Source organism: Camelina sativa, chromosome 3 (assembly GCF_000633955.1).
Source record: "Camelina sativa cultivar DH55 chromosome 3, Cs, whole genome shotgun sequence".
NCBI lineage: Eukaryota > Viridiplantae > Streptophyta > Magnoliopsida > Brassicales > Brassicaceae > Camelina > Camelina sativa.
Window position 1 is genome coordinate 17222458 of NC_025687.1, and position 18783 is coordinate 17241240.

Genomic DNA, 18783 nt, shown 5'->3' on the forward strand with positions numbered 1-18783 from the left:
GATAGACAACGGGAAGAAGGCCACGAACGTTTGTGGAACGATTATTTTAGTGATAATCCGACTTACACGACGAGGCAATTTCGCCGACGGTTTCGCATGAACAAGTCATTGTTCTTGCGTATTGTGAATCGTCTCAGTGAAGAAGTTCCATATTTTAAACCAAAAAAGGATGCAACCTTCCGGAATGGTTTCTCACCGCTACAACAATGTACTGCAGCAATTCGACTACTAGCATATGGGATTGGGGCGGACTCGGTTGACGAATATTTACGTATCTCTGAATCGACTTCTCGTAAATGTTTGGAACATTTTGTCGTTGGAATAGTTGACTTGTTTGGCACTGAATACCTACGCCGAACCACACAAGCGGATCTTCAAAGGCTACTCTTTTACGGAGAACTACGGGGTTTTCCCGGGATGGTTGGAAGCATCGACTGTATGCATTGGAAGTGGAAAAATTGCCCAACAGCCTAGAAAGGAATGTATTCACGAGGCACCGGTAAACCAACAATTGTTTTGGAGGCGGTAGCTTCACAAGATCTCTGGATATGGCACGCATTTTTTGGAGCTCCAGGTACTTGTAACGATTTAAATGTTCTTGATCAATCACCAGTATTTAATGACATTATTTACGGTCGAGCTCCTGAAGTTACGTACTATGTCAACGGAAATGAGTATAATTTGGCTTACTATCTGACGGATGGTATTTACCCGGAATGGGCGACATTTGTTAAATCCATCCCACAACCACAACATCCGAAACATCGTTTGTTTGCAGAAAAACAAGAAGGTGCACGAAAAGATGTTGAGCGTGCATTTGGAGTCCTGCAATCTAGATTCGCCATGATTAAAAATCCATCTCTTTTATGGTCAAAGGGTAAGATTGCATATATTATGAGAGCATGTCTCATACTCCATAATATGATTGTCGAAGATGAACGAGATTCATACACGCTCTATGACGAACAAGAATTCCAACAAGAAGATGGAACCGGAATTACTCCAGATATTTCGTTTTCAGTAAATATGCCTTCAAATCTTGAGGGTTTAGGTGATGGCCATACTATAATTCGTGATAGACAAGCACATCAGAAATTAACGGAGGATTTGATAGAGCATATATGGAATAAATTTGGAAATTAAACTATTTATTCATTAAATAAGATGTTTATCTGCTATAATTAATTAAGCAATTTAAATGTTATTTTATAAGTTTTCATAATTTGTAAAATGTTTATGAATATTATATTATTAAATCTTATGATCTTAAACATGTTCTCCCAATAACTAGCTTTTTAACAACAGATCTTAACTACTGATCTTACATTATTTCACTATATCTTTATTCTAAGAACACCATAATTAGTTCTCCCATTTTTTTTACCTATGATCTTAACAACTGATCTAACATTATTTTCACTATATATTTAATCTAAGAACACAAAAAAAGTTCTCCCATTAATGATGCCCTAAGGCTTAATATCTTCGTAGGTGACCACCGGTACGTTCTTCTTGAAAAGCGCTTAATTAGAGCTCCCATGGAGAAAGCGCCCAAGATACTCTGTGTTCGCGTTAACTCTGAGTATCTCCTCCAACAAATCATCTTGTATTTGCTTCGCGTTCAACGTCAACTCCTCCAGATCATTGAGCTTGGAGCTTATTATTAGATTCATATTTGCTTTTGGGCTCTTGATTTACCTCAAGTCAGTGGTTCTATATGTAAAGAAATACAACTTTAATTAAATCAACTTATTAGGAAAACGTTATTCACGTGGTTGTTTAATTAGTATATCTATAATGTTACTGTCAAAAATAGGATGTAAAGACAATATTCTCTGTATGAGCATTATCAGTGGTTTCAGCCAACAAATCCAGGCTGTTACTAGAATTGACCAAACTGTTGACATACTTAGGGGGTGGTATAAGTGAAAGATTGTTAAAGATTGCTAGAGAGTTTTGTCGATTAGTTTTCTAAAATCTTGTAAAGTCCTCCAAACAATTCTTGTATTTGTATGATACTTTCCATGACTTTATTTTGTAAAGAAAGTGTCTAAAATTATAAACCAATAACATAGTAATAAAACTCATTAAAATCCTAGATTTTTTTGTTTTAATTGAATAACATAAAACTTTTAATGACTTTCTAAAAGTATGAATCCAATAACTCAAATTTGTTAAGATTTTCAATGACTTTTTACAAATCACAAACTAATAACACTAAACTTTATCAGAGTTTAACAAAATCTTAATCTAATAACAACAGATTCTACATAACTTTAAAAAACTTTAAAACTTTATTCAAATCTCAAACCAATAACCCCCACTTAACATGAATATAGCGCATCCGTTTGGCTGTGAGGTCTTTATCTGCAAAAAAGCTGGAGAGACCAGAAGAAGCCATATTCTGAAAGACATATCTCTTACCAGTAGTTAGTGGTGGTGGCATATTACCAGGAATAAGCGTCGTTGGATCAACAGAGGGCAGAGAAGAAGCTTCTGACATAATGTTGTCACCATCTAGATGATTATCTCCATCACTATCATCATCAGATTCCTGCACCTCATTGGCATCAAAGAACAAACGACATTCCTTTGCATCATGCTTAAGAGATCAATATTTTTTGCAGAAGTTCCTAAGTGATGAGATCATGTCCACCACATGAACCAGACAAATTCAAGGAGGAGCTTGTAGCCGAGGAGCAGCTTATAACCGAGGAACAACTTGTTCCTCTGTACTAGAGGAAGTATTGATCGTTTTGGTAGGTCCTTTAACAAGATCAAGATTCAAGAGGTTCAACCAAGCCATCAATGGACTACTTATGGAGCTGAACAAGAAGCAAGAAGACATGGTTCAAACATCTTTTATGATTATTACAATTCAGGGTGTTCGGTAAAGGGATAAGTGTTGCTTTTGCACTCTTTTTTCCTTGTCAAGTTTTGTCCCATTGGGTTTTCTGGACAAAGTTTTTAATGAAGCCTAAGTAACACTTTCAAGCGCCCTTTATCAGCCTATTTCGTGGTCCAAGGCCAATCACTTTGCCTTGACCCATTTTCTTTTTCTTCTGTTCAAACTTTGCATTTATTGGTTTTGTATTTTCCAAGACACTTTGCATGAGCTTGCATGAATGTGGACTTGTGAATGTTCTTGCATGAGTTTGGGTCTGTGCATGCTCTTGTATGTCTTTCTTCTATCCCCTCTTCTCCTTCATCCCCCTCTCCTATATAAGCTCTTTGTAGTTCTTTTTTGCAACTCATTAAACATTTTAATCAAAAACTTCTTTTTTACGTGTTTGATCTGAAGAGTGTGTAATATCTTCTCAACTTGTTTACTTCTTAGTGTGTCATATCTAAGTTGTATTCATGGATGTAGTCTAAGAAATTTTATCTCTCTTGGAAGTACAATTCATTCCCCCTTCAAATCTGCTGCATCCATATCCTTCCCCTTCATCACCATTCATCTTTCAATTCCGCTGCTTCATCCATTCATTCTTCATTAACATTTCGTCTATTCCACTCCAAAACCTTGAAAATTGTGTCATTGGGAATAGATCCTTATCCATGAGTCTATCATGTTTTATCAGAGCCACTTTGCAACCAGGTTTTGAAATTCCAATCTCATTTTCTCTGTTTTTATATTTGTTTCAATCTTGCAATACTTTTGTAAAATGGTTTCCTTGTTCAAAAATCTCTGAAACCAACTGTTTTCAAACCAGGATCGAGTCTATTATTTGTTAGAATTGTTTTTGGAATTTTTAAGCATGATTTGATAACTTATTTTGTATGATCTGTTCATATAAGTTATAAGAGTGTTTGGTGTCATTGGACATGTCTTATTTTGTGTATATTGTGTGACATCATTTCTATTACAAAAGGAACTTGTTACTGGTGTATTTGTGCTTTGTTTTTCAGGTACAATGGTGACATCCGAAGAGGAAGAGTCATCCACCTCTAGCCTGGAAAGGAGAATTACGAAATCAGTCACAAGTTCTATGGCAACGATGCTCGACGAAAAGCTTGGTGCTCTACATCAAAGGAAACACCAAGATCTGAAACCTAAGCCACCAGATGACACATCTAGATCAACGCGGAGCAGCCAACATAAAACCTCTCACACTCCCAAATCTAAATCTATGATTTATTCTAAATTTCCACTCGCTAATAAACTCTACAAATTTTCAGGAAAAAGAGACTACCTTGAGTGGGAGAAAATATGGATGACTGGTTCTACTACAAGGACATCCCAAGAAAGGAGATATTAGCTTTTGCACTTACCCAACTCACGGGAGACGCTTACAAATAGTGGTTGCAAGAAGTTGATGATCGTTGGTATTACAAAGAGCCGAATATCACATTATGGAGAGATCTTAAGAAACTTCTAAGGAATAAGTATGCTCCACAAGCGCTACACCGTGCTCCCCAAGTCAATGACACAATCAAAGCAGTTCCTGTAAAGAAACCAGCCTTAGTCCCAAATCAAAAGATAACCCCAACATCCATGGAGGCAAAGACGCAATGAGATCTTTTTGAAGTGCTAACCGAGTACATTCAAAACGAGAAGATGAAGGCTAAGTCAAAATCTCAACCAAAGAAGGCCCCTCACCAGATTGTAGTTCAGGAGCAAAGCTAAAACTCGTCACTCGAACCAAGTGGAGAACCCAAGCAATGTAAGTCTTCTACACTATCAAAATCTAAGGAAGTCACTTGTTATAATGGTCGTGAGAAAGAACATTTCATTGCAACTTACCCTGGAAAATTCGAGCTAAGTATCACTTCGAAAGAACCAAACTCAAGTAGTGAAGTAATTGAGCAAGGCTTAGAAAATTCCAACTCTTGTGTGATACACTTGTCTTTTCCCAAAAGTGTTCCCAAAAGTGTTGAGACATGTACAGATTCTAATGGACGACAATGGAAGCAAGCATATCAAGAAAAGGAGAATAAGGATCTCAAAAGATAGGATCAGCCCAGACCCGAGGAGGAACAGCTCGGAGAAAAATCCAAAGAGAGTCAGTTTGTAGCTAAGGATGACCTCGTTATACCAACTGGACCTATGACTCTATCTCAAACTAAGTGTGATCTTTTTTCTATCCAATATGATTTTGTTCTTGAAAAACTAACACATTTGGAACCGAAGCAACCGACTAGCATTATTTCCTTTTTACAGGTTCCGAAAGAAGAATCACTAGAAACAACACAAATGAGTTTGCCATTGATTAGTGATTTGGAGCAGATCAACATTGTCTCAAACCCAGTCTCTATACCATATCTTTGTGACTACCCAAGAAAGCCCTGTAAGAAAATTGATTTGGTTAGGAAAAATCCTAATTATTTTGTGATGATTTCTGCTTAAGATGAAAAACGTTTTGGTTTAAAAAATGTGAAAGAATTTTGTGTTTCAAAATCTGTGTTTTGACACAATGATTCCAACTTTTGAAACTTTCTATTTTAAAGAGTTCTTTAAGCCAAAAGGTTTGTTGTTTGAAAAGTTTCATGAATTTAACTCTTCTTTGAGAGTTTCTTTGTGTAGCATTGCAATGGAACCATTTAGAAGTAAAACTGAGCATGTAATGGTTAAACCTTTTTCTGAAATGAGAAATTTGAAAAAGAGTTGTATGAGTTTAAACTGTTCAATGAGCTTTGCAAACCAACTGTGAAAGATCATGTTTTTGATTTCTCTATTTCAAGTATAATGCATTTGTTTTATCCCAAGAGTGCTAAGAAAGGAACATGTTACATAAAGAAGCATAAGTATACTTTGGAGAAGAAACATGTTCTGTTCAAATCAAGGAGAAACAACCTGATATATACCAACAAATGATTTACAATTTTGGAGTTAGAAGCTGGAAGGATGGTCGACTCTAAAACAACTTCGATCGCCCAAGGATGCTCGATTCTAAAACTCTATTTTAATAACAACTACATGAATATATGTTTGATCTTTTCCTATGTGCATAAACTGTTTCCTTTTGATGTATGAGATTTTGCAGAGCATGGAGATGTAGTTAAAGCTTCCTCAATGTTCAAAGATGAACCACCCGATGCAACACTTGTGTTCATATCAAGATGTCATAAGATAAGTATTTTTCTTTGATACTTTTATCCAAGATCACACATATATGATTCACTTGTCTTTCTCAAAAGAACCAAATACAAATTTCAGACCAACTGAAAAGAAAGTGGGAAACAAATGATTTAAGCTACCTGATTTGGATCAATATGAGCACCAAGATGTCAGCAACTTTACACTGATCCAAGAAGAACCCCATATCCACTTCCATTAATCATGGTGTGCATCAATCATACCCAAGAAATTATTCATCTAAGTAATTCTGTAAACCAATTTGTTTCTCATGCATTGATTATCAGTTTATTACATTCAAAACATGACAAGGATAATGACTTGTACCAATCTAAGATATGTTTTCCTTTTTATAATGAATTCATGACTATAATGACGCACTTGATCTTCGCCAAAAGGTATCGACAACTTTGCAGGTACAAAAGAGGAACTCCCAGATTTTATTTTTTCCAAAGTATTTGCGAGAACTGGAATTGGAGATATTTTGATGCATGACCATAAATCCAATGGTTGTTTTGGATGATCTTTGAGGTTGGAGTACAACTAATGATACACTTGAGGAGTGAACAAATTTTAGTCAAAAAGGAGACCAAACTAATGTCAAAGATCTATGGAACATTCAACATAACAAGACAAAACAACAACAACGCCTACCAACTCCATCCCCAAGGTAAGTACAATGTGAATGGAACTTTCAACGTTACTAATCTTCTTCCTTATTTTGCAGATAATTAGGATTTGAGGTCAAATCCTTTACAAGTGGGAGGATGATGAGATCATGGCCAGCCCAACCCAACCACATGAACCAGACAAAGTCAAGGAGGAGTTTGTAGCCGAGGACCAGCTTATAGCCAAGGAACAACTTATACCAGAGGAAGTATTGATCGTTACGGCGGGTCCTTTAACTAGATGAAGATCCAAGAGGTACAACCAAACCATCAATAGAATACTTATGGAGCTGGACAAGAAGCAAGAATATGTGGCTCAAACATCTTTTATGATGATCACAACTCAGGATGTTCGGTAAAGGGATAATTGTTGCTTTTTCACTCTTTTTCCCTTGTCAAGTTTTGTGCCATTGGATTTTCTTGAAAAGGTTTTTAATGAGGCCTAAGTAACACTTTCAAGCCCCCTTTATCATCCCATTTCGTGGTCCAAAGCTCATCACTTTTCCTGGTCCATTTTCTATTTCTTATGTTCAAACTTTGCATTTATTGCTTTCGTATTTTCCAAGACACTTTGCATGAGCTTGCATGAGTGTGGACTTGTGAATGTTCTTGCATGAGTTTGGGCTTGTGCATGCTCTTGTATGTCTTTCTTCTCTCCCCTCTTCTCCTCCATCCCCTCCTCTCTTATATAAACTCTTTGTAGTTCTCTTTTGCAACTCATCAAACATTTTAATCAAAAACTTCTTTTTTACTTGTTTGATATGAGGAGTGTGTAATATCTTCTCAACTTGTATACTTCTCAGTGTGTCATATCTAAGTTGTATTCAAGCCCGTAGTCTAAGAGATTTTCATCTCTCTTGGAAGTACAATCCGTTCCCCCTTCAAATCCACTGCATCCATATCCTTCACCTTCATCGCCATTCATCTATCAATTCCGCTGCTTCTTCCATTCATTCTTCATCAACATTTTTTTTATTCCACTGAAAATCCTTGCAAAGTGTGTCCTTGGGAATAGATCCTCATACAGGAGTCTATCACTAAGTCTCTCATATCAGGACCTTACAACAGTGTTCTCATCAACAGCAAACCTAAAGTTTTTCTAGAAACGTAAAGGTGCATCTATGTTCCAATCAATCCTAACTCTCACAGTCCCAAATTGGTCGACATTCTCATCATAGTCAACTTCAGAGAAATGTCCTAATTGATTTCTTACTCCCTAGCCATTTCATTTGTGAGATAGAGAATCAGAATACCTTGAATTTGGACCCAAAATGGGATGATTTGCATATCAGTCTCACTGATATTTGGGAACCAATGGTGAGTAGTGACCATCCAATCGTTAAAGGACCAGTGATCCCTACGAAGCACCAAATTCATTAATTCTTTATACTTGAAGCGGAATTGTACGCGTCCTCCATCTAGAAGGCGACCCACACATGCATCAGTAAATCCCAAAACTAGAGGCATCTGGCGAATTAGAGCCCGTAAATTTTGTTTTCGTGGATTAATTGTCGTTACTATCAGAGAGTAACGACTCACCGATGCTGCTCGGGAGTAAAACTCCGATGTCATGGAGATTGGGGCATCTTCAATACCCAAATCAAGTTCTTGGACAGATTTCTCAAAAAATCATTCATGATTGTAGTTCGGGATTGCAAGAAAAAGAGATTGAAAGTAGTAGAAAAAGATTGGGGATAGAGGTTTATATAGCAACAGATCCATGGAGGTTTTGGAAGACTGCTAATTCCTGCGAAAAGGGAGACAAGTAACTGTCAGAAAAAACTGACAAAAGATAAACCGCCGACAAAACCCCCAATGACAAACAAGCAAAGATTGTTGGACAGAAACAAACTCCAAACCGGAGAAATGAATTGGTATGATCAATGGCAAAAATTGCCTAAGAAATCGCCTATCGAGAGAGACGACTCCATAAAAATAATTTGAAATATTTAGTTAACAGATTCTATTTATTGTTTCATAAAACTTAGGAAACAATAACAAACTATTTAATTGGCTAAAACTTATTTTTTATAAAAAATATTCACTATATAAACAATACTAAGTGTATAATGTTGACAATATGCATATACATAATCTAATTATAATTTTCACATATAAAGTTAATATATACTAACATGTTATACCAATAACTGCAATGGTGTTAATATTAACACCAATCACTATTGTAAATTTTGTATATTAAGATCTCTAAACATGATTACATCGATTTATAATACCAGATCACGAATCAATACATGTTTGGGTTTTTTTAGACTTTACCGAATTTGATACTGAACATAAACCAAAATAGCAAAAGAAAGTCCAAATAGTCGAGAGCAAACAATGCATGGAACGTGCGTCTATCTCCTATAGGTGATCTTCCGTAGATTGGTCGGAGGATTGTGAGCCGTGGAGACAGTGGCACGGTACTCGTTGGCTGATGGTTGTTCGAGATTCGAGGACGAATCTATGTTGGTGATGGAGAAGACGCTTAGAGATGAACCTCATATGCGGCTGAAACTAGCTACACTAGAGGCATGGATCAACAAACTAAATTAATGAAAAAATATAAAACTCATATTCAGCTTCACATAAATATTTTTCTATCATTGACTAATATTATTTTACAAAATAAAAGGACCCATCTTACAATTATGCAGCTAAGAAAATGGTAACAAATTCAACTTTTTTTTTCTTTTTAAATTTTTCCAAAAGAAGTTATAACTAGCAAACACTCAAACCCATCAAATTTTAAAAAAATATATATTGGAAGGCAATCTTACAGAAAAAAAGGAAAATTAACGATATTTTTGATGTCAATCCATCTACTATAGGATGTATAGATAACAATCAAGATAATCATACTCTAAACCGAAAACGAAGATGTCTCTTAAATAAAACGTCAAACAAGTGTGGTAATAATTATATTCTATATTAGAATTAATAAATAAATCCCAATATTAATTTATCGATTTTTTGTCAACATATTATGCATAGTGTGATACACTCATTTACATTAGAGATAATTGGAAAATAAACATACGTTTTTCAAACTTAATTGGGAACTTAGTACATACACTATTCAAAATTTGACAAACAGTCAATAGGACCCATGTGTGAGATAGGTTAGTTGTGAGTTAGAAATATGAGAGAAAAATGGTTAATTACAAAAGGGTAGTCGACGTTTTGTGCATGAAATAAACCCAAAAAAAAAATATTTTTTAATTATATTTTCTTTTTCTATTGCAATTACACCCCTCCTATATTGTTATATTCAAATATTTGGTAACATAATTTCTATATAAAAGAAAAAGTTCAGACATAAAAAAATATATGTTTTTTCTCTACATTTTGACATTCATTTTGTTTGATGATTTTATTTGTTAATGTTAAATATTTTTTATAAGTTTTGTATTTGTACACCTGATAAAGTGTACAAATGTAATTATTTGATCTGGTGGTGCAAAACACAATGATTCTTCTCTACAACGATTGTGGTGAACACGATTATTCAACAGTTGTTGTGTATGGAATTATTCTTTTTTGTAAATATTAGAAATATAGTAAAAATATAGTTATTTTTTCTATTTCTTTATTAGAAAATATATAAAACCACAAATATTGAGTTATATAAAAAAACAATTATTTTTATTATTTTGTTTTTTTTTCTTGTATCATCACATTCCCCTGATGTCTAGTTACATAAATATTTTGTAATATATTTTTTTTTCCCAATTTTTTTAAGCCAAAAACAATCTGTGTGTTTTTCTCTATCTTTTGATATACATTTTGTTTAATAATTGTTTTTATCATCTGTTCACATAACTCACTATCATCTGTACACATGATTGTTTCTCTAATTTTAAATAGTATTTGTACTATATTTTTAATTAAGTTCTAAAAACCTACTAAAACTCAAAAGAGACCCTAATTAATATTGGGCAATCCGGGTAGATGAGCCTAATATCATGTATCCTCCATTTAACTATAGTTATTATTTGAATGACAAAACTAGTATTTATCGATTATGTTCTATAAATTTGTTTTTACGTTAACTCCCTATAATGAAAGTTTTATCGATTATTTGTTTCTTACGAGGGGAGTCTTTGTTAGTCATCAATCACAAAAATCTACTAATAAGATTCTTGTTTCTACCACATCGTTATCATTCGTTGAATTATGTGGTTCATTTTCAATCTTTTATGATAAGTCCACACACGTCGATGATATATTTGTACGTTTCGATATTTGTGTGTTTCTACTTTCTAGTTAAACGCGCATATCAAACGTACGCTTGCTCCTAAAGATTGTAAAATAATGAGAAAGGAAAAGGGCGGTGCCAAACAAAACAAATTAATAATAGAGATGCGACTAGTGTAGAATGGACCCAAACACACAAAACATGTGGTGTGAAAAGAGTAGAACAAAAGATGAATGATTGACATGATCGATCTTACGCATAAGATGCTTTGGGTGGTTGTGGCATCCATGGCACTCGCCACTCGCTTATGTTTCTGCCTTTCTGGAGCTTCCATAATCACACCGCATATTGAAGAGATAAGATGGTTGTTCACAACCGTTCTTTTCTATCTCTACCGTGATGCTGGGAGGTTTGTTTGCCTTTCTGACCTATAAACTGCTCAGACATTGGTTGAGGAAGATGGCATATAACCTAAGATTTATATGTACATAAAATTTTCAGATGGAACAGCTTCCTGGGAGACTAATATTTTCAACATATCAATAAGCTGATCAAAGTCATCTTGTGATCTGATGAGACTCAATCGCACAAACCTTTCTTCTGATCCAAACACTTTGCCATTACGTCCTGTTATCTTCGCTGCTCTGAAAATCTCATAGCCGTTTGTGTCTTCTGGTCTCTCACACTTCACCCATGCATAAGCTTTCAAATGAATAAAAAACACATAATTATAAGAAAAAACCAAACCAAAAGTCTCACTTTCTTGCATTACAAGAAAAAACTTACAAGGAGTAAAGTCTCTGACTTTCTTGACTTTATAAGTAAAGGGGCACAAAAAAAGTTTTTTTGTAAGTTTAAGAAGCAAAATAAAAAAAATTTGTAAGTTAAAGGAGCACAAAAAAAATTTGTAAGCTAGAAAGGGCACAAAAAAAAATTTATAAACCAAAGAGACCCAAAAAAAAATCAATAAGTTTTTCGATAGGTTAAGGGGCATTTTTTTTTAGTTTGCCCAGGGACATGTAATATGTTTAAGCCGGCACTGCTTTAGGTGCAAGTACTATATTATATCCTGGTTGAGTAAGTTCTATATTAGCCTCAAGGACAACATGTATTTTGAGAGTTGAAAAGCTTATCTGACCGGGGTCATGATAAATGATCTTAGAAACTGAGAGAGCTTTCTTGACCAAGTAACTTGCTAAGATTTAGGAATCTCAGGAACTGATAGCCAAAAATTGCAGATCTTATGCAAGAAGTTGTAGTGAGCTTTTCTTCTTTTGGCTACAAAATCTCCTAGAATTAATCTTATTTTTTAAAGTTAATTCCTCTAATATGTAGAGATTTTTGGTGCTATGGAAAAAACAGAGAAAATTGCATTCATCCTTGAATAAGAATTTGTGTTATCTTGTTGTACTCTTTAGCTACATATACATATTTTCGTAGAAACTATTGGTGATTTAAACTCTTTAGGTCCACTTGTGCTTGAATAGACCGTGCACAAATCTTAGATAGGTAGATATATCAGTCCAAGAGTTTTGAAACTATTTTTAGTGGTTTAAACTCTTTTAGCTAGGTCCGCTAGAGGCTGTAAAGACCAGATATATCATATATACAATTAATGGACACCATATAATATGATATCGTAAGGGAAGATTACAAAAAGTTGGAATGAAAACAGACAACTACAATACGGTAATGGATTCTAATATTCGACTAGCTACTAACCGAGGTTAAAACGTGAGCTGAACATTTTATTTGAATTAAATTTGAAATATTTTTTTAATTTGTTATTCATTATTAGCAATTCATCTAGCCTACTTACAATCAGATTATTGCTCTAGAGATTATTGGCCAAAAAATCTGTATAAAATCAGATAACATATATGTAGAAATCTTAGTTGTTTAATTGAATGAATATTTCTAATCGTATTCAACTAAGATTTATATAAAATTCTTTAAAATAATTCAGAATCTTTTGTTATTCAATCAATAGTTTATAATACTAACTTTAAATCTCTAGTTATTCAAAATATCACAACTTTCTTTTAGAATGCTACTTTGAATGATTCTAAGAGACTTTTTTTTTTTTTTTTTTTAGTTAAAAAATACTCTTCTCAAAATTATACCCTTCGAGGTAGAATTTTAAAAGATTTCATTAAAAAAAAAAAACACAATCATAAAACCACCACCATCTCTGTTCGGTAAGCTTTCTCCGCAGATCAACTCCGACAACTCCGGCAACTCTAATCTCCGCAGATCAAATCCGACAACTCCGGCAATTCTAATCTCCGCAGATCAACTCTTCGTTTCTATTTTTTTCTCACATTCAAGTTTGCTTCTCTCTCTCTATTCTGTCTTGGTTATTGTCTATAGAGAACCATTGAAATATAGGATTACGTTGATTTTTTCTTACAACACACACAAAACCACTAAGCCCAACTTCCTTGTTGACTTGTTCCTTCTTCTCTTCATGTGTCCTTCACCTTCTTCTTATTCCTTTTCCTCATCTTCTTCTTCTTCGCTTAGTTTTTTCCTCTGTTCTTCATCTCACTGAAAGCTTCGTTTTGTTTCTTGCATGATTGGCTTTGTGGTGGTGTCATCGTGTCTCGACAACTTTACGTCAACATCTCCTACAACTTCACAAAATAAGCTACAGTTTTTCTTTCTTTCTTTTGTGTTGTAAAATATTTTAAAATCACACAAAGTTTACTAATAAAATCTCATAGAATCTCATAAAATCACATTTCATTTTCTAAAAAGAAAAAAAAAAAAATCTAAAACACAATTAAATCTCCTAAAAATCTTTGAAATCTTTCAAAATTCTAAAATATTAAAATCTTACAACTTTTCAAGTGTCAACTTCAATACCCCACTAATTTTTTATTTATCCTAGTTAAATTCTCTTAATTATTCTTAATGATTCTTTTTTTTTTACTATTTCTAATGTTATTCTGATATAAATTTTTACACTTTTAATGTTATTTTTATAAATGTATTTCTAAATTTATATAGTAGGATTACAAGGATTTATGTGCATAAAAAATTTAGAATTAATAAATAAATCACAATAATAATTTATCGATGTTTTGTCAACATATTATGCATAGTGTGATACACTCATTTAAATTATTATTGTACGCAAACCATATTATCCGCTCTAGGACAGTCACAAGACACATACATGATAGAGACATTTCTTCTGCAAACCCGTATGGTGGAAGGTTCGCAGTTTAAAGTGTTTATATATATACTACCACTACAAGAAAACAGATGAACATCGACTGTACTATTAGTCACCTAATAGTTGCTAAATAGGATATAACGACCAAATAACGACTAAATATTATAGTCGTAAATCCTTTGTTGTTAAAACTAATAGTCGTAAAAATAGTCGCCAAATAGCGACTACGTTACGACTAATCTTAACTGTCGTATAAATTTATAAGTAAATAGTTTTTGGAAAAATAAAATTAGATGTAAATAATAAATAGTTTTACACATTGCTTTTATACATATATAATGGTTATATCTTGGTTGAATGGTTTATGCTTTAATTTCTATATAATTATTATAAAAGTTTAGATTTTGAAAGGTTAAGGTTTAAAGTATAGGATTTGGGGTATAGGTTTAAGATTTAGGGTTAAGTTATGATAAAAATATAAGATTTAGAAAACTATAATTTTTTTTTAGCCTTAGATCTCAGTTTTTGGATTTCTTATATCAATTAGACTTTCTTATATAAGTATTAAAGCTTGGTTTTATGTATATATATATATATATAATAATGGTTAAGTTTTGATTTTATGGTTTATGAATTAATTTCTAAGATTAAGAATCGAAAATTCAAGATTTAGAGTTTATAATATAAGTCTTAGAGGTTAGATTTTAATTCTTTAAAATAGCGACTGATATGCGACTTCTTAGCGACTTTTACCATGAGTCGCATATTAGTCGCTAAATTAGAAATTTTTACCATAAATCGCATATTAGTCGCTAAATTGATGACTATTTAGCGACTATTTGTTCGGTATGCGATATAGTCATTAAGTAGTCGCAAAATTACGACTAAAATACCGACTACAATATGTAGTCGCAAAAAAAAATGACTAATATTCGACTAAAAATTTGTGGTCGTAAAATGGTCGCCTCATAATTGCTACATAGTCGAAAAAAATGACGACTACATATGTAGTCGCCATTTGTAGTCGTAAAACAGCTGTTTCTTGTAGTGTACGTATACTAAATATACGTATAGAGAGAAAGAATAATAACGCAAATGAAAATAATATCTCTAAACGACTAAACCGCAACATGGATTGATGGGAGTCTAAAACAACGCTTTCATAAAAATAATTCTTATACGTACGATCATATATAAACTTGGTTACGATGGATTCATCAAACTCATATATCATATATTTACGAGAATGATATAGCATTACACATGGTTACATTTAGAATTATGAAAAATATAAAGTTAAGTCCATTGAGTAAGGACAGGGATAAGGTTAAGCGGAACTTTTTTAGGACAAGAAAGTCCAAATGATTCTTCAAGATCTACATCTTCTACATTCATTTCTTCTGGAAGCTTCCAATCGAATCGGTAAAGCAGATTGATAAGAGTTAAGTGTACCAAAGCCATACCCATTCCCATACCTGGGCATATTCTCCTTCCACTGCCAAATGGCAACAACTCAAAGTTTAGACCTTTATAGTCAATTTGGCTATCCATAAACCTTTCCGGGATGAACACTTCTCCATCTTTCCAAACATTTGGATTCCTATGAATAGCCCATACGTTGACATGGATCCATGTTTTCTTTGGAATGTCATAACCTCCAATCTTTATATCTTTTGAAGCCTCTCTTGGAATTAGAAGTGGCCCAATCGGTGTAATCCTAAACGTTTCTTTAATCACCATTTTCAGATACTCGAGTCGTTCTATATCTTCTTGTGTGGTATCATCTTTGTTTTTGATCACTTCTCTCACCTCAGCTTGTACTTTCTTCAGAACTCTTGGGTTTTTAATCAAATGTGTCATCACCCACGTTATTGTGTGGCCAGTAGTATCTACTCCAGCAAGAAGAACGTTCTGTAATATTCAGAAGACACAAGGATTAATTTAAACTTTATGTAACACGTAAAAACTAAAAAGTATGAAGTTATTGACTTAAAGGTTCCGATTACTTACCAGAAGAATTCCTTTGGTGTGGTTTCGAGTAAGTTGAAACTCTCCAAGTCCAGTCTCTCCCCTTTCCATATTGAGGAGCAAGCTAATGATATCATCCTTAATATTCTCATTTTCAAGGTGATGCTCTATAGATTGATCAAAAAATGTATCCATTGCCTTAAAAACCCTCTCACATTTGCCATGTAACCCCGTGATCCTATCGATGATTCTGCCAATAACCGGGAAGTAATCTGTTGCTGCAAAACTCCCTATCACCTCCATGGATCCATGAATGACTTCCTCGTAAGTATTCCCAAGTTTGCTCCCATCAAGACTGATCCCAAATCCCACTCTACAAATCACACTTCCTGATAGTTTCATTAACTTCTTGTTCAAGTTAACCGGTTTTGCTAATGAAGCAGACTGTTTGATGAATTCGACGAATGAGGCAACTTCTTCTTCTCTTATATGTCGAAACGATTTCACGCTTTTTGCAGTGTAGAGTTCAACAACCATCATCTTTCGTACTTCCCTCCAATATTTGTTATATGGAGAAAATGCGAGATCTTTTAAATTGTATGTAATTCTTGCAGGATAAGTCATATAAGGTCGAGAACAACAATCTGCATCAAATGTTTTTAAGAAATCCTTCACCGTCTCTGGTGTAGAGGCCACAACAGTAGACACATTTCCAAACTTTAGAGACATTAAAGATCCGTATTTCTCAGATAATTTGAACATCGAACGATGAGGTTTGGATCCTAATTGGTGCAAGTTGCCAATTATAGGAAGTCTTGGTGGTCCAGGAGGTAGGTTTTTCCTTGTCTTTCTCATGTTCTTTACAATGAGTATAGATGCAAAGAAGACGAATGCAAAAATGATATTCCAAAAACTCATTCTGTTTTCTACATAAAAGGGAAAGTTTATTATATAATACGTCAATAAACAGTAAAAAAGTATTAGTTAAGGTAATACAGGAACAAGAAGAATCCTAATAGTTTCTTTACAAGAAGAATAATATGATAATTTCTTTACACGATCAAGGTACAGGAAAAACATGCAACAATATTCGAACAAGTAAATTAAAGAACACATATAATAGTTAAAATGTATCCGACAATTTAAGAGTTTCTTTCTACAAGATTAAAGCATAAAATCACATTGTATATAGTTAAAGCTAGTTCGGTAAGATTGATTACTTTCAAGTCGTATACTTTGGGCTGAAGATTCTAGAGAGAGAGAGAGAGATAGAGAGAGAGAGAGAGAGAGAGAGAGAGAGAGAGAGAGAGAGAGAATTGTTTTTTTTACTTGTGAATTGTGTGACGCGCATGCCGGCTGTGACAATTCCATATATATACTGCATTTCGTGTTGAGATGACGTTTCAATTATATTAACGTCCACTGTTTATTATTACATATGAGCTCTTTTTTGAGGTAATATAATTAAAGAATTTGGGACACATACAATTCAGATTTGCACAAGTGTTTTATTAGTGATTCTACAAAATTATGCTGATGGTTTAATTAATATTGGGCAATCCGGGTAGATGAGCCGACTCATATTTCTTAGGAGGGAACACATATATATAGTTACTAATATCATGTATCCTCCATTTAACTATAGTTATTATTTGTATGACAAAACTAGTATTTATCGATGATGTTCTATAAATTAATTTTACGTTAACTCCCTATAATGAAAGTGTTTTTTTTTCCCGGTTTATAGCTAGCAACTCTTGTTTCTAATTACAAGGGAGTCTTTATCAGTCATCCAATCACAAAAATCTACTAATAAGATTCTTGTTTCTACCACATCCTTATCATTCGTTGAATTATGTGGTTCATTTTTATTCTTTTATGATAAGTTTTTTTTTGCAAATATAGATGTCCACACACGTCGATGATATATTGTACGTTTTGATATTTGTGTGTTTCTACTTTCTAGCTAAACGCGCATATCAAACGTACGCTTGCTCCTAAAGATTGTAAAATAATGAGAAAGGAAAAGGGCGGTGCCAAACAAAACAAATTAATAATAGAGATGTGACTAGTTTAGAATGGACCCAAACACACAACACAAGTGGTGTTAAAAGAGTAGAACAAAAGATGAATGATGACCGTGATTCAAGTTTGCCACCAGAAACAACAAAATCGTTTCACCCACTTAATTCTTTTTGACATGATCTTCCTAAATATCGACCTAGTTTTTTTTATGGTTACTTCTATTGGTCATAATCGTGTTTGATGCAAAACAAATTCGAAATCCTATTGGTCATAATCGTGTCAACAAGGAAACCATAACATTGGGGAAATATCTGAACATAAGATGCAAATGTTCGAAACCTATGCAAATGTTCAACATATCAATAAGCTGATCAAATTCATCTTGTGATCTGATGAGACTCAATCGCACAAACCTTTCTTCTGAATCTTGATCCAAACACTTTGCCATTGCGTCCTGTTATCTTCGCCGCTCTCAAAATCTCATAGCAGTTTGTGTCTTCTGGTCTCTCACACTTCACCCATGCATAAGCTTTCAAATGAAAAAAAAAAGCACATGTTAGGGGTGGATCTCATCCCTACAATAGGCCCAGCCCAGATAAGACCCAAAGAAATTGATAGGTCAAGAAGGGTGATTTTGGTCTTTTCGGATGACGAACCACTACAAGAA

The 18783-nt window shown here is 33.8% G+C and overlaps 1 protein-coding gene, 1 long non-coding RNA gene and 1 pseudogene across 2 annotated transcripts; all 3 read right to left on the bottom strand.

Annotated features, from left to right (window-relative positions):
* The window catches only part of LOC104779073, a 9257-nt pseudogene extending 7316 nt beyond the window's left edge, over positions 1-1941 (bottom strand).
* Positions 11060-11851, bottom strand: LOC109132281. The gene is made up of 2 exons (XR_002037527.1): positions 11732-11851; positions 11060-11647 (listed from the first exon to the last, which is right to left on the bottom strand). It is a non-coding gene; the product is annotated as an uncharacterized LOC109132281 (long non-coding RNA).
* Positions 15316-17414, bottom strand: LOC104777399 (cytochrome P450 71B12-like). The gene is made up of 3 exons (XM_010501644.1): positions 17312-17414; positions 16134-17017; positions 15316-16034 (listed from the first exon to the last, which is right to left on the bottom strand). Exons 2-3 carry the CDS (start codon positions 17007-17009, stop codon positions 15420-15422), a joined length of 1491 nt encoding a protein of 496 aa, XP_010499946.1. The 5' UTR covers positions 17010-17017; positions 17312-17414; the 3' UTR covers positions 15316-15419.